The following is a 16,942-nucleotide window of genomic DNA, read 5'->3' as shown; positions in this document are numbered from 1 at the left end:
TTGTTGTTAACTGGGCCGTTTTCTGCAGGGGATTTTCTGCATCAACTTCCTGTTCTAATCTATTTTCTGGATTTACTCTATTTTCTGATGTTGTTTTTATCTGAGACTTTTTATCTTTTTTTTCCTTGTGTTTCCTCTAGTTTTCCTTTAGTATTTTGATGCTTTTCCCCTGCCATCGCTACTCCATGGGTTACATATCTGTGCATTGGGCCAGAAGTGGGGTTTGTACTGGGGTGAGGGGATTTTTCCACTACCCCACCACCCCTTCCGCTCTTACCCCTCATCAAGGTGGAGGAGAGGGAAGGAAAAAAAAAAAAAAAAAGGAAGGAGAGGAGGGGGGGATGGGGGGAACGATATACTACCAAGAATTGAAGCTTTGGATTTTTTCAGACTTTTAAGACTTTTGCCCCCTACTTATTGTTACCTTTTCTTTTATTCCCTCTCTCCTCCCTCTCTCTCCCCTTCCCTCCCCTTCACCTGGGTACAGAGTCAATCTCCTTTACCTGCTTCCAAACAATATTCAAGCACTAGGGGGCAATAGTCGACAATGTCACTATTTCCATCCTTGTTAGCTGCTATTTATCGCTTTTTATTCTTCCAACAGTAGGTAATGATGCTTTCATTATTAATGAACATCAGCAGCTACAGTCAGTAACAGTCAATAAGTAAGTTAGGGGAGGTCTTCCAAGTACACTCACACCGCTTCAAAATCTTACTTTGAGTCAAATTTTTTGTAGGAAGAAACACAGTTTATATCAAGCAGAAAAATATAAATCACTTATCTTATCTTAAAGGGCGTGTTTGAGTCCTTTTCTGTTTCCACCCTTTCTAGCGTATCTTCTGCTTTTTTCCCTTAGAGGACTTCCAGCTGATGCTTTAGATCCAGTGTCAGTGATCCCGTTCTATGCCCGGGACGTCCCGCTCAGCTGTGCAGCTAGATGGCTGAAGACTGGTGTCGGAGAGGTGAGGGGGGATAGACTTCTCGGCGTTCCCGCTGCTCCTACCTGACCCCCCACTCTCTCACACCACCTCCCCGCTGACTTCTGTAGAGGGGCAGGGGGAGCGGAGAGCCTCACCGCACTCACGATCCCCCAAGCCAACACTCTTTCCCTTCGTTCCCTTCACACCGCCTCGCCTTGCACATCGCTGATTGAACCGATGCCTACAGGCTAAGTGATTTCTCCGGGCTCTCCGGAGGAAAGTGGAGTGGGGGGAGACACTGCTTTGACCATCCACGCTGCCGCTGGAGTCCGCCGATCTGCCTTCAGATCACCGCCTCAGTCACTTCAATCATCAATCTTCAAAAGGGAAATTTTCTTACCTTGCCACTCGGAGGGGTCCGATATCCGGGGGGGGAGGAGGGGGAATGATGCCGACCAGCTGGAGGTTCCAGCCTGCTAGACAGCAGCTACTGCATCAGCGAGGGTTCGCAGGGAGGGAGACCCGGGATCTTACGGCGCTCCCTTTCACATCGCCATTAGCAGACTACTCCCTCCAAGCGCGGTTGGCAACCCTCCTTGACCACCGTTATAAGGGAAAAGTCTCAGAACTTACCCCATCCCCAGAGAGAGAGCAGAAGATGAAATCTCTTGAGGATACCTTAAAGAGGATTTTAGCAAATGCCTTTCCTAATAGGTTACAGTGTCATGGAAAACATAGTTTTGAGGCTTCTGTTGGTCAAGATAGGAGCGGCGGAGAAGGGGGCTGACCAAATTGATGCATTTCACAATTTTTTTAGCCCTCGGCGCCCAGCTTCAACATCCCATTGGCAGCGTCTGCATCACATAGTGGACGATTATCTAGGGGCGAAAACAGAGATGAGAGCTTTCCAGTTGGCGATCCCCTATGTTATATATACAAAATAGATCTATGGTTCATTACCAAAAAACATATTCTGTGTGAGCAGCGCTACATATTTAAACACTCAACAACTGAATGTTCAAGGTGAATGTAAGACCGTAGTCAACTGAATAGTCAACTAACACTTAAAAATTAGAATTAAAACGTGAATAATTAAAAATGAAAAGAAAATAGTCCCTTTAAATGTAGCCAAAAGTGTAGGTATCACAGTTCATAATACAATAATCAATGAGCAATTGGTGTTGATAATCCCAGGAGTGAGAGCAGTCACATAAATTAATCAATCCTTCTTCCAATATATGGTCCTGGATAATGGAGAATAAATCTCCCTATGCATTGGAATCTTACCAGATCAAGCTGGAATACAAGCATATATCAATGGATCATCTGTGGCTCTGGATCTCCCCACGGGATACAACACAATGGATCTGTTTGCTGGCGGGATGGTCGGGTCACTTGTTATAGAAGCTCAATCACATAGAGAAGAGAAAAAAAATCCCCTGGGTTACTGGGTCACGATTAAACAAGTGTTTGGCACAAAAAATTAAAAGCAATAATCCAAAATGAATAAACAACAATGTTGTGCATGTAAATATGCAAAAATAAAACTATAAGATACGGCCATAAGGAATAAAAATGGTAAAGTCCATAATAATAGCACAGAGGAGTGAATGGTAAGGATGATGTGAAGAGTCCACATTCATGGCAGCCTTCCAGTGGGAGTGGAAACCATATTCCCAAAAGACATTGAAAAAAACAAGAAAACAGAGGCGCCTCTGGGTGCAGACTTTAAAACAACTTTAATAGTTAAAGGCATCAACAAAGATTGCACTCACATTTAAGTTGAACTGATGAGGCATAGAAAAGTCCCAAAAGCAACCAAGGTTTTCCGTGAGGTAAGTCTGTCCCGGCCATGGACATGTCTCCTCTGACTGGTCTCTGGTACGCTGGATGTATTGTGGCCGACAGCGATGGAGGAACACCAGAGCTCAAGCTTGACAAAAGGAGCACAGCCGTCATGTCACTCATGGTTAGCCGGCTCAGGAAACGTGTTGCATAGTTTGTGACGTCATCACCCCTCGCCTGCATCACTGTTTGCTTTCCAAGCCTCACTCTGGTGTTCCTCCATCGCTGTCGGCCGCAATACATCCAGCGTACCAGAGACCAGTCAGGGGAGACATATCCATGGCCACGAGAGACTGACCTCCCAGACCACCTTGGTTGCTTTTGGGACTTTTCTATGCCTTATCAGTTCAACTTAAATGTGAGTGCAATCTTTGTTGATGCCTTTAACTATTAAAGTTGTTTTAAAGTCTGCACCCAGAGGCGCCTCCGTTTTCTTGTTTTTTTACTGGGTCATGAGAATAGACCACTTGCCAGAACTTGCCCAATATTGAGATCCTGGGCTGCCCTGCATCCAGCGTGCTTTCCGAACAGGCATTCAGTGCTGCCAGAGGTTTTGTTACTGAAAATTGAGCGCATCTGTCCACAGACTGTGCGGCTGACATTTATCAAAATGAAATCAGTCCTGTATTACCAGCAGCTATGAAGCCCCTGATGCCGATGTCACTGATTAAGTGTTTTTGGGATGTGGAAGCTCTGCAAGACTTCTAGGCTGCCTAGAGTTGTGGGTGTTGATTTCATCTGGAAGAAATTTTTGGTCTAGGTTTCATGGGCACAATTAACCCTTAAAGGCCAATTTTTCTACACCTGTTTGACAGGTGCATATCATTTCAATTTGTGACAGCAAGGTAGTTCTTTCTTTCATCAAAAGTACCTCTGTAGGGTTACGGTGTGAAGGCACCTTTAACACCCAAAGACCAATTTTTCTGCACCTGTTACTTCTATCTAAATTCTGCAGAAGAGACACCAGAATTTATCCTCCTTATTAATCTTGTTTCCAGTGCACTATATCGCGGCCTCATCATACAGACTGGCTCCCCAAGCTTTTGTTTATAAATTAAAGAAAGCTTGCAGGGAATATGTAATTTTTTTGGCTTTATAAATGTAATTATTGCTGCAGCAGCTTCTATACACAGTACAGATGTGCCATTTTACAGGTACACTAAGGGGACTCCCTAGGCACTATATTAAAAGGAATTTTTCATTTTTATTGTTTTCTCATTTTTATGCTTTCACTTTAAGCATCAGTAAATCACTGCTCATTTAAAAATGATGTTTTTTTACAAATTTTTTTCATTGATACATGTCCCCCAGGGCAGTACCCAGACCCTCATAATCATTGTATGCCCACTGCCCAATTACTTGCATATAAGCCTTCAAAATGTGTGCTTTTGATTTTTCCAGTTCGGGTCCATAGACTTCAATGGGGTTTGTTATTCTGTTCCGAACATTTGCAATGTTCTGGTGTAAACCGAACAGGGGGTCGTTCAGCCTATTCCTAGGTATCAGCCAGTTTAGACTGCCAATTTAATAGAAGTAGTCTCAACCTACCTTTTGTGATGGAGACGTTCTGATGCCATTTACACCTGGGTCCTGATTTGACTTGTGTTTTTAGCACTGAATCCTACATGGCAGCCTTTCATTTGTTTGTAGTGGCTTAAATGTGTTTGCATATATATATATTTTGTTGTACCATCCATGGTTATGCCCTTAATATTTTATTTAGTGGATGTGTACATTTTCTACTTTTTGAAATGTTGAAATGGCCCTGTTTGCTTTCTTTGTATATTCAGTTTGCTTACTATCAATAAACCTTTTGTAAAAGGAAAGGTAATTTTTAATTACATTATGATTTGATTTTTTTCCTCCGAAAGTGAAGTTACTCTTGAACTCTTGGTACTCAATGAACACTAGCATAAACTCAAAAAAGCTAGGAAAAAAACAGTTGATAAAAAATGTTGATAATAGCATTTTTTGTGCCAGCTTCTAGTAGCTTTTAGAAGAGCATTATCATTTTTTGCAGTACATGAAGGCAAAAAAAGGCTCACAAAAAAAGTTGTTAGTAGAATTTAAAAGCAGTTAGAAGCATTTGGGAGTGTTTAGGAACATTCAGTATTTTTTTCTGCTGGAAAAACACTCTACAAAATTATCATTTTTTTCTGCTCCTAGATGCTAAAGCTCAAAAAATGCTGATAAGCCTAATGAAGTGTGCATAGGATAACACTATTACACACATAGGATAACACTATTTAGCTTCTTGGAGCAGAAAAAAATGCTAATAACTTGACATGTGCAATTAGTAATCTCCCTCCACTAAAGCTTCGTATACACAGTACGATTGTTGGCCAGCCGGGCGTCTGATTTTTGTCAAAAGGGTGTGTGCCAGGACTTTGTCTTGCATACTAACGGTACACAATTATTGTGCAACAAGCGCAAATGTAGTGATGTACTACGAGGAATTCAGCTCTTGAGCACCACCCTTTGGGCCCCTTCTGCTAATTTTGTGTTTGGTGAGCATTGATTCCGAGCATGCGTGTTTTTACTTTCAACTTTTGTGTGACAAATTTGTGTACTGACGATACAAAAATCTGATGTCAAACCGTTGTTCACCAAAAATTTACTAGCCTGTCATCCATTATTTGTTGGCTGAAAGTTGGACAACAATTGTCAAAAGGAGCGTACTAATGGTAAGATTTTAGGACAACAGTCTGTCAACAAACAATCGCCTGCCAACAATCATACCGTGTATATGAGGCTTTAGTCTGGCTGCAACCATTTTAACTGTGGGCAGCTGAAGCTGCTGCCTGTTCACTTCCTGGATTTACACAGGGACAGACCAACAGCTCTGCAGCCCTGCAGCTCTCATTGGCCCTTCAATGACTTATCCCCCCTCCCTTCCTGGCAAACTCTCATGAGAGGGAGAGCTGTGCATGATGTCATAAGCCTAGGCTTTTTATCAGAAAAGAAACAGGAAGTGGGCTGTAAAAGGTATTTACAGGCAAAAAGTTTTACCATCCAAAGTTAAAACAACAAGGGCAGAAGATTTAATAGATGGAAAGTTGAAAAAAAAAAATGACTGAAGGTCCTCTTTAAGCAGACGTCCACTGCATCCTTAACAACCAATGACTCATCAGCTGTCAGCAGGCTTCCCCACTGACAGCTGAAATGTAAACAAAACAATAGAACATTTTTTAAAAAGTGTGGGATCCCTCCCCCTTTGGGTCTGGCATGGATTTTAAGGGGAACCCCACACCATTTATTAAAAAAAAAATCCATACCAGACCCTTATCTGAGCATGCAGGTCAGGAAAGGGGGGGGGGGGGGGGGGGACGAGTGAGTGGCCACCCCCTCCTGAACCATACCAGGCCACATGCCCTCAACATGGAGGGTGTTTTAGGGCAGGGGGCCTCTGCCCCCCCACACCCCAAAGCACCTTGTCCTTATGTTGACAAGGACAATGGCCTCTTTCCCACAACCCTGGGCTGTGGTTGTGGGGTTCTGCGGGCTTATCGGAATCTGGAAGTCCCCTTTAACTGGGGGGGGGGCAGATCCTGGTTCCCCCCATGTGAATGAGTATGGGATACATAGTACCCCTCAAAAAAAAATGTATTGACCACACTCCACAACATAGAGGATAAACAAATTGCTTTATTGAAGAGATGAACAGTTCATGACAAACACAGGTACAGATGAACCACAGCAGGAGTTGACTAGTTTCACAAATTAACTTTGCTTACCCCTACCCATTCACCAAAAAAGTGCAAAAAGAGAATAAAGACAGTACAAAAGTTTGACAATTCCTTTATTATAAAAATAAAAAAACAATGTCTCCCGATGTAGCTCCATCGTCAATCACGCCGCTCACTGCAACAACGGACCCGTAAAAAGAAAAAACCTCTGGCCTTGTTGAATGCTCCCTGCCAAATGCCAGCTTCTCCACTTCACATTTCTTGAATAGCTAAGGGGCGGAGTCACTCGATGATATCAGCTGGTGACCCTGCCCCCTTACAATGTCACCAACCGATGCATGCTGGATCAGTGACATCACAAGGGGGGCAACAGGTGACGTCACCAGGTGGATCTGCCCCTTATCTATATAAGAACTGTCAAACGGCAGAGACTGCAGTAGGCGGTTAGCCTTTGTGATCACACTACATAGAAACGGCTTCATCCAGAACAGAGGGCAAAATCTGCTGCAGCTCTGCATAGAAACCAATCAGCTTCCAGTATTTTGTATCAAAACTTAACCGAACAAGCTGAAGTTAGAAGCCGATTGGCTGCCATTCAGAGCTGCACCAGATTTTGCCCTCTCCAGTTTTAGTATGTAAACCCCCATTACATCCACTATATGTATATGTAAGGGCTCTATAGCATAAATGGATTTGTTTTGGAAAATGTGAAAGCTAACTCTTCCAATCTGCATTTTACCCCACATAAATGGAGAGAAGGTAGATTGTAACAGTTACATGCTGAATACCTGCTGTCATAAAAAAGTTGGCTTATGGATATTCCTAAGAGGCAATATGTGTTTGTGAGGAAGTACTGTAGTAGGGTAAAAGACTAGTGTTGGGCAAATGGTTCAACTGTTTGTTCCGCCCATCATATGTCCCACAATGCACTGCACACCGCACAGTGAATTCTAAGCCCTGATTGGCTGAAGCAATAAAGGCTTTGCCCAATCAGGGCACAGAGCATTGTGAGAGCCATGATTGGAGAAAGTCATGATGACTTAGCCCAATCATGGCTCATTGCTCATAGACTCACCCCACACTATAAAAAGGTTCCTGCCCAGGGGAGCCATTTGCAGTGCGATGTTGGAGTGGCGAGATATAGAACAGGGCGCTGTTCATTGCTACTAGTGAGTTAGTGTGCTCTAGTTTGCTATTGTGATTCTGTTGTGAGAGTAGAGTGTCAGTATAGTGATAGTGTAGTGTGAATATAGTGATAGTGCACAGTTAAGTGTAGTGCGTCCATGCAGTTTTACTGTAGTGTCAGTGTAGTGTTTCCATGCAGTTTTACTGCAGTATATTGAAGTTTGTCAGTGTAGTGTTTCCATGCAGTATATTGAAGTTTGTCAGTGTAGTGTAGTGGAACCATAAGGCCATTACATGCTCATAATTATGAGCAAAGGCTCAATACAGAATGGGCATTAGTGCACATGTGTAAATGTATTAGAATGTACACAAGAATAAAATGTGCATGAGCACACACACACGTACAAGTGTGTGCACGGGTGCCAAATTTAAGCTGAACTATGGCATGAATAGATTGCCGAGTGGTCTTCAGCTAGTTTGTTTAACCACTTGCCGACCGCCTAACGCCTATATACGTGAACACAATGGCACGGGCAGGCAAAATCACGTACCTGGTACGTGATTGCCTTCCCGCGAGCGGGGGGGTCCGATCAGACCCCCCCGGTGCCAGCGGCGGTCGGCATTTGTCTGGGAGTGTTGAGAGGTGAGGGGGAGGCCATCCGATCGTGGCCCCCCCCGCAGTCGCTCCCAGCCAATGAGAAACATCCCCTGCCTCTGTATAGTACACAGAGGCAGAGGATGTGATGTCATCTCTCCTCGGCTCTGCAGTTTCCGTTCCGGCGCTGAGGAGAGAAGACATCTGAGGAAGTGTAAAACACTACACAGTAGAACATGCCAGGCACACTAAACACCCCCGATTCCCCCCGATCCCCCCCCCCCCCCAGTCATACTGACACCAAGCAGGTTTTTTTTCCTGATTACTGGATGGTGTCAGTTTGTGACAGTTAGAAGTGTTAGGGCAGTTAGTATTAGCCCCCTTTAGGTCTAGGGTACCCCATTAACAAAGTTTTAACCCCTTGATCACCCCCCGTCACCAGTGTCGCTAAGCGATCATTTTTCTGATCGCTGTATTAGTGTCACTGGTGACGCTAGTTAGGGAGTTAAATATTTAGGTTCGCCGTCAGCGTTTTATAGCGGCAGGGACCCCCATATACTACCCAATAAATGTTTTAACCCCTTGATTGCACCTAGTTAACCCTTTCACCACTGATCACCGTATAACCGTTACGGGTGATGCTGGTTAGTTCATTTATTTTTTATAGTGTCAGGGCACCCACCGTTTATTACCGAATAAAGGTTTAGCCCCCTGATAGCCTGGCGGTGATATGCGTCACCCCAGGCAGCGTCAGATTAGCGCCAGTATTGCTACACCCACGCATGCAGCATACACCTCCCTTAGTGGTTTAGTATCTGAACGGATCAATATCTGATCATATCTATACTAGTGTCCCCAGCAGTTTAGGGTTCCGAAAAACGCAGTGTTAGCGGGATCAGCCCAGATACCTGCTAGCACCTGTATTTTGCCCCTCCGCCCGGCCCAGCCCAGCCCACCCAAGTGCAGTATCGATCGATGGGGAATTATGGGGATACCACATGTGTGGGACTTTTTGGGAGCCTAGCCGCGCACGGGACCCCGAAAACCAAGCACCGCCTTCAGGCTTTCTAAGGGCGTAAATTTTTGATTTCACTCTTCACTGCCTATCACAGTTTCGGAGGCCATGGAATGCCCAGGTGGCACAAAATCCCCCAAATGACCCCATTTTGGATAGTAGACACCCCAAGCTATTTGCTGAGAGGTATAGTGAGTATATTGCAGACCTCACTTTTTGTCAAAGTTTTGAAAAAAAAAAAAAAAATTCTGGTCTTTCTTCATTTTCAAAAACAAATGAGAGCTTCAAAATACTCGCCATGCCTCTCAGCAAATAGCTTGGGGTGTCTACTTTCCAAAATGGGGTCATTTGGGGGGGGGGGGGTTGTGCCATCTTGGCATTTTATGGCCTTCAAAACTGTGATAGGTAGTGAGGAGTGAAATCAAAAATTTACGCCCTTAGAAATCCTAAAGGCGGTGCTTGGTTTTCGGGGCCCCGTACGCAGCTAGGCTCCCAAAAAGTCCCACACATGTGGTATCCCCATACTCAGGAGAAGCAGTTGAATGTATTTTGGGGTGCAATTCCACATATGCCCATGGCCTGTGTGAGCAATATATCATTTAGTGACAACTTTTTGTATTTTTTTTCTTTTTTTGTCATTCAATCACTTGGGACAAAAAAAATATTCAATGGGCTCAACATGCCTCTCAGCAATTTCCTTGGGGTGTCTACTTTCCAAAATGGGGTCATTTGGGGGGGGGGGGGGGTTTGTACTGCCCTGCCATTTTAGCACCTCAAGAAATGACATAGGCAGTCATAAACTAAAAGCTGTGTAAATTCCAGAAAATGTACCCTTTTGTAGACGCTATAACTTTTGCGCAAACCAATAAATATACGCTTATTGACATTTTTTTTACCAAAGACAAGTGGCCGAATACATTTTGGCCTAAATGTATGACTAAAATTGAGTTTATTGGATTTTTTTTATAACAAAAAGTAGAAAATATTTTTTTTTCAAAATTTGCGGTCTTTTTTACGTTTATAGCGCAAAAAATAAAAAAAAGGCAGAGGTGATTAAATACCATCAAAAGAAAGTTCTATTTGTGGGAAGAAAAGGACGCAAATTTTGTTTGGGTACAGCATTGCATGACCGCACAATTAGTTAAAAGCGACGCAGTGCCGAATTGTAAAAAGTGCTCTGGTCAGGAAGGGGGTAAATCCTTCCGGGGCTGAAGTGGTTAAATGCGCCTTGACCTTCTATATCTGCCTACACATGCTTGACCTGGCTTGCCCTTGACCAGTCTCTGGATTCCTGCCTGCCTATTGTGACCTTGGCTTGTACTCTGACTCTTTTCCTGTCTTGTGCTTCTCTGCCGTTCTGCCTGACTGTGTACCGACTCTGGCCTCTATCCTGACTCTGCTTCCATCTTATGTTCCTGTACCTTCGCTGCCCATGTGGTAAGGACCTTTTGGCTTGTGTCCCAGCTACGCTCCTGCCTGCTGATCTGGGCCTTGCTTGTGGGGACAAATCTTTTGGTAAGTGACCTGTTTGCTCATCGGTGTGGTGGAGGTTGACTGAATTTTCTGCAAAGAGGCGGCAGCTGATCAGCATTGATTTAAACCATCTGGATGAATCTCTGGGACTTCCCTTTTCTGTTACTGTACGGTGATGGAAGTAGTGGTAAAGGGGTTGTAGGAAATCAGCTTTTTTAACATGTATAAAGTCTTGTTGTTTGCAATTTTATAAGATAACTTTGTTGCTCGTCATGTTTATGTATTATATGTTGTTATATAGATTGAAGTAGCTGTGAATAGGTTGGAGGAGATCTACCCTTGCTCACATTTATGAAAGTGTATTTTTGTAGTGAATGGAATTGTTATATCTGATCCCTATTGGTGGAATTATCACATCTAGTATAATATGGAAGACTGCAGCACTAGTATATAACATTCACACAATATAAATGTGAAAATATAACAATAAACATGAGACTCATCACAAAACTCCCTATAAGTGTATATATAACAATGGTATGGAGACTATTCCACTGATAACTAATGAAGAGAATTTATAATCAGCAGATATAAAATTAGTGTAGCAATATTAGTACAAATCGTCAAAGTAAAAATAAAGAATGTTAATGATAAAATCTTCTCCACACCATAAGATCAAATCCTCCACCATGATGTTCAGAGGAAATCCCAAAGTACAATGGTGTCAGTTTTCATCAATGAAGTTTCCACAACATGAGTGAGACTTCTGTGACCATCAAAGTGAATCTCCACAACTGAATCCAAGACTTAGCAGAAGGTTGGAGGTGAAAGCCTAGAGGTCAGTGTGAGTGTGTATGGTCCAATCCCCATACAGGAATAATGAATGGATCACACCACCTCATCCACTTCTCATCTCACATTTAGTAATTGGGATCCACAAAAAGAGAAAACCTCCAGGATATCTAATTCTCATCACACACATTACAGTCTGATTGTACAATCTCTGTTCAATCTTCCAACAAGTATGTAGTAGGGATGGGCCGAACACCCCCTCCCTGTTCGGTTTGCACCAGAACATGTGAACAGGCAAAAAATTTGTTTGAACACGCGAACATAGTTAGCCGCTTGCCGCCCACTGGCTGTCATATGACGGCAAGGCGGCACGGCTCTCATTCTGGGAGGCCGTCATATGATGCCCTTGCCTTCCCGACCCACCAGGGGGTGCGTGTGTGCCGCCGACAGCAATCACGCACACCGTGTCACTGGGGAACCGATGCGGGTGTCCGGTGGCCGCAATGTCCGGCGGGGCACCCGCGATTGCCTGGTAACACAGCAGGACCATGGATCTGTGTGTGTAAACTAGGGATGAGCATCGTGTGTTCGGCCGTTCGCCGAATTACGAAAGATATGGGCCGTTCGCGCCAAATGTGAGTGGCACATCACAGCCCATAATTCATTGCGGCATCGCAGTGCATTGCTGGCTGATGATTGGCCAAGCATGCACTATGACCCGCATGCTTGGCCAATCACAGCGCCGCCTGTACAGAGGGCCGTAATTGTCCAAAGTTACAGTGGCTTTGGCCAATTATGGCTCAGGGGGTATAGTACACGCCCCACACTATATAAGGCTGCCTACACGGCGGCCCTGTGTAGTGTGTTCCGGCGTTGAGAGAGAGATAGACAGAGAGACAGTGTCATTTGATTTAGGTTAGATAGAGTAGGCAGGCGAGTCAGTTAGCTGCACTTACAGTGTATGTATATAATATATATATATATATATATATATATATATATATATATATATATATATATTTATTTTTATTATATATACACACACACACACACACACACACACACACACACACACACACACACACACACACACAAGGCATTATACATATATATTGTAATATCGGGGACCATTAGCTCTCATGGCAGATGCGTTTGTCAGTGATTCAAGCCAGTCAGGAACTATATTTAAGTGCATGGTAGCCCATTTTTATTAAAAAGGCAAATAAAAGTCTGTAACATAAAGGGTTCCCACGCAGGGGTTCATCTCCAGCAAATAAACACAATAGAAAATGCTAGCCCACCTGGCTCTCTTTAGCAGTACCTCTGCTCTTTATCCTGGTCACACAGACCACAGGATTCCTCAATGTGGATGGCTTCACTTTAGCGCCCACAGCTCTGCTTTGGCCTTAGTCCTCAGGCCGTTCCACTGCCTCTTTCAGTCACATGTTCTGGCTGCCTCCTGCAGCCCCTCTGCCTCCTGGAGACCTCCTGTCTCTCTGGGTGTGGAGCCGTCTCCAACTGGGAGCCATGAGGTCTTCCCATACCCTCATTATAAGTGCTGTGCTCACCTGAGCACACACCCTGCTGGTAATCTACAAAGTCTGGACACAGGGTTGGAGATCCTGTCCCACCCAAGACACTATGGAATCTCCAAACTACAGAGCCCCATGACCGAATACCAAAACCTGGAGAAAGCTGCCAACACAGCTTTCTCCCTTTCAAAGCTATGCTTTGTAGCACTGCAGTCACCTGACATGCAAACTCTGTGTCCATTTCCATCCCTTTTCACAGTGACAGGGACTCTCACTATTACATATCCCCCCCTTTGTTTCGATCCGGAGGGAGGAACACCAGCACCCGTCATGGTTGGGACACCTCTGTGCTGGCTGTCAGCCACGTAGGCCCAACCTTTTTTTTGGGTGCGCTTCCAGGTACGTCCCACCCTGGATCTTAACAGGGTCCTACATTTCCCTATACTTAGCGTACTCCCTCTGTCCTTGGGGTTCCTGAGCTCACATTTCTTTTCTGTTGGCCCCCTGCCTTTCCTGCTACTTCCTTCCAACTCAGTTTCCTGATTCTGTAGAGAACCTGCTCCAGACACTACGCCTGATGAGTAACCACCTTTTCCCTCACTGGTACCCATTTTCCCATCACAATAGGTCTCTTGGGTTTCCAAGTCTTTTGCCTCCACGCTTCAATTTTCCTGGTTTCCCAAAACCTCTCTCAGCATTACTGTTCTGAGACTGTAGGGGGCCTATTTCTATGGTGTTTATAATGGGACCCCTCCTCTTATTTCTGGTACCTGACTCAGCAGTCACTAATTGTTTACCAGGTTTACCTGTACCTTTGGACACCACATTATAATGTACCATTAACACATTACTTGGTTCATCATTGACAGACATTTTAAAACCAACCTTACACCTCTCAATGTTGCACATGTCACCAATGCCTTTTTTTCAGCATTTGCTAGGGCAGAGTCTGCAGAGGGCACACATACCGGAGGGCCGCCATCACCCACGGGAACCTCACACGATGTCACCTCCCCTGGGTTCACCCACTCTGCAGACAGCTGTCCTACCACTTGACCTTTAATACCACCTGGATTTCTATCCAAAACCAGAACAGGCGAGCTCTCGTCTGATCGGCGTACCAACCTTATTGCACTTTTTACCCATTTCCCTGTCTCAGGGACCATATCAGGTTTGTCACATAAACCTATTATTGGACTGGTGACCCCAGTCTCTTTAACCACCTCTGTCTGAGCCCCAGTCAGGATTTCTGCTGTTTTCTGGTCCATGCTCGGCCCTTCCATCTCACGTGGTTTGTCCACCGGTGCAGTATACATGCCCTTCACCGACAACTGACCAGCACCACCCTGCACCATAGCCGCAGACATGCTTCCCATCGGGCTGTTAGGAGGTGAAACCTCAGACATTTTGGACTCATTTTTAGTTTCTCCAAAGCATCTCCCATATAACATTTTTTCAGGAACTAACCCAGCAGCATACCCAGAAGCAACTTTTAACAAGAGTAATACATTCAAGAATAAACCATTTCTGTCTTGTTCTCCTTTGTTCTGTACAGCCTGCCATTTAGTGCTCCACCTAGTGGTACTCCACAGTACCAGGCCATCTGACTGTGGAGGAGACACCCCAATATAGATTGGCTGTTAATCCCAAAGTTTAAGCATCTCCTTTAATGCTTTGGTTACAGACCAGACCCTTAATCCCAGACCCAAGTCCTTTCTGGGGACTTCCATTACATTGGGAATGCAGACAGACTCATTTGCTGAAACTTGAGAAGTTGCAATTGTCAAACCAACATCCTCCCAGCTGGAGGTAACCACAGCCTGGTGCTCACCCAGAGCACTGCCAGGTGCTGGACTCATACCCAACTTCTCAGGCTCAGCATCAGTGAACTGCTCCAGAACCTTACCAGTGACAACGTCACTTTGACACTCCATGTCAACCTCAGTTTTATGGGTCACGGACAATGTCTGCTGTGCGCTCACCCTTATTTGGTTGATCCTGCTCATGAGGGTTAACCCCTGCAGCAGCCACTGCACACTCTGGTACAAGCTGTTCTGCAGTTCCTCCTGCTGGCACAGCAGAACCAGTGTCCACCTTATTTTTGTGCATAAAAACCTTATCTATCATGGAGATAAGATTTTTACCCCAACTTTCCCAATCCATTGTTTGTGCGCTCCATTCACCTGTACTCCTCAGAACCGATTCATCCGCCCAAGGGGACACATAACAGATGGGCTCAGGCTCATTACACAAATCATTGTGAATCATGTCAGGTTGTGGTAATACGCGTTTTAACACAGCAGGTTGCAATATACCATATTCACCACCTTGCTCGGCTGGCGCTTCATAAACCTCACACACCTTCGCATTTTTCACAGGTTGTGTTAACCCACCATTTACCTGCACATTTTTAGTACTAGCAGTTTGCACTAACACATTACCATTACACGGTACAGTTCCACACTGTCCCACCAGAGTGACATCGCAGTTGTCCAGGGCAACCTCCGGCTCCAATAAACGGGAGTTCCCTGGAGATGTCTAGGGACAACTGTGCTGTCTTACCACCCGTTGCTATGGGCAATGGCCCATTTTTGATTACAGCTTTTGCTCTGCAAGAACCTGGGGGTTTCCCAACAGCAAAACATTTTCCATAATCATCAACATTGATAGCATTTGTACCTCTTGCAGGCTGTCCTAGCCCACTGCCAACTTGAGACTGGCAGACATTAGACACATCACTATTTTCCTCTTGAGATGCACACACAGGTGCAGGTTTGAGTTTAACCCCTGCCTCCCCACTGCACAGGGTACTGCTAGGGTTGCCACCTCATCCCTTTAAACCCGAACACATATTAATTACACAGGTTCTGTGGCTGATTAAGGTGGTAATTAAACTCACTTGGTGCCTTATCTGCATTTAATTAGCCTCAGAACATGTGTAATTCATAGGTGTTCAGGCTTAAAGGGATGAGGTGGCAACTCTAGGTACTGCACAGGGACAAGTCACCCTCAAGAACACATTCAGTGGCCCCACTAACTGGAGTCACTCTCACATCATCAGGGACAGTCTTGTAACCAGTCCTTTTATACCGGAAATCAGCAGTTCCAGCCATCATTTCATTAAAGACAGTCTTACCCACCGCAGTAGTTGGGGTCACCATCTTCATTTGAGTACGTTGTCTTATGAACCAATCCTCTGCTGCACGTTTACTGGCCAACTCCCCCTGCTGCACGTTTACTGGCCATTTACCAATCCTCTGCTGCACGTTTACTGGCCATGGGATGAAACTACAGCAGGCATCTCCCACTGTTTAGCACCACCTGCCGACACAACAGGAAACTCCTTCTTGTTGCTAGGGGTGACTGCAAACATATTTTCACAGGAATCTGGGCCCACAGATAAAGACTTTTTCTCAGCAATATTATCTCCAGCTGAATTCCAGAACCTAGGACAAGAAAACATGCCACGCCCCAGCTGGCCACATTCCAGGCATGGTACTGGATGACTTTTTCCCAGAGCGCTTCTCTCCTGGTGATTCCCAGCTGGCTGGAACGCACAAGCCTCTTTGCGGGGATGCTGAGCCAAATCTCCACTGCAGCTCCTCCTGTCTGGCACCACTTTCACTCTCGTCGCCATGGGAGATCGCGCTCTCCCAGCAGAACTTTGCTGGCTCTCTCCAACATGATGTATCGGCTTCTCCTGAAGCCACTTGCCACGATCCTGGTTAGACACACCCCATGGTACACAGACAGCCTGACTGGCTTGCTCTGTGTTGCTGTAGACAACCACTCTTGGTCTCAGCCTTTCTCTTTGTAAATAGCATGGGCTTCTCTCTGCTGGATCCTGACACATTGACATTTTTCACAATAGCTACTGTTTTAACTGCAGCAGTGTTGCCAGGGGCAACAACACCCCTCTTCCAGTTATGGACATCCAGCCACTCTCCCCTTACACTGA

General features: G+C 45.0%; 1 protein-coding gene across 1 annotated transcript in view; it reads left to right on the top strand.

Moving 5' to 3' along the window:
- The first annotated feature begins 547 nt into the window (after window positions 1–547).
- The window catches only part of LOC141116661 (ribonuclease inhibitor-like), a 51,965-nt gene continuing 35,570 nt past the window's right edge, over window positions 548–16,942 (top strand). Inside the window, exon 1 of the mRNA XM_073609054.1 lies at window positions 548–603. Coding sequence (XP_073465155.1) covers window positions 548–603 — 56 coding nt within the window. The remainder of the gene's footprint in view (window positions 604–16,942) is intronic.

Source organism: Aquarana catesbeiana, linkage group LG13 (genome assembly GCF_042186555.1).
Source record: "Aquarana catesbeiana isolate 2022-GZ linkage group LG13, ASM4218655v1, whole genome shotgun sequence".
NCBI classification, from domain to species: Eukaryota; Metazoa; Chordata; class Amphibia; order Anura; family Ranidae; genus Aquarana; species Aquarana catesbeiana.
The sequence above is the reverse complement of the archived record's forward strand: the minus strand, read 5'-3'. Positions and strand labels throughout refer to the sequence as shown.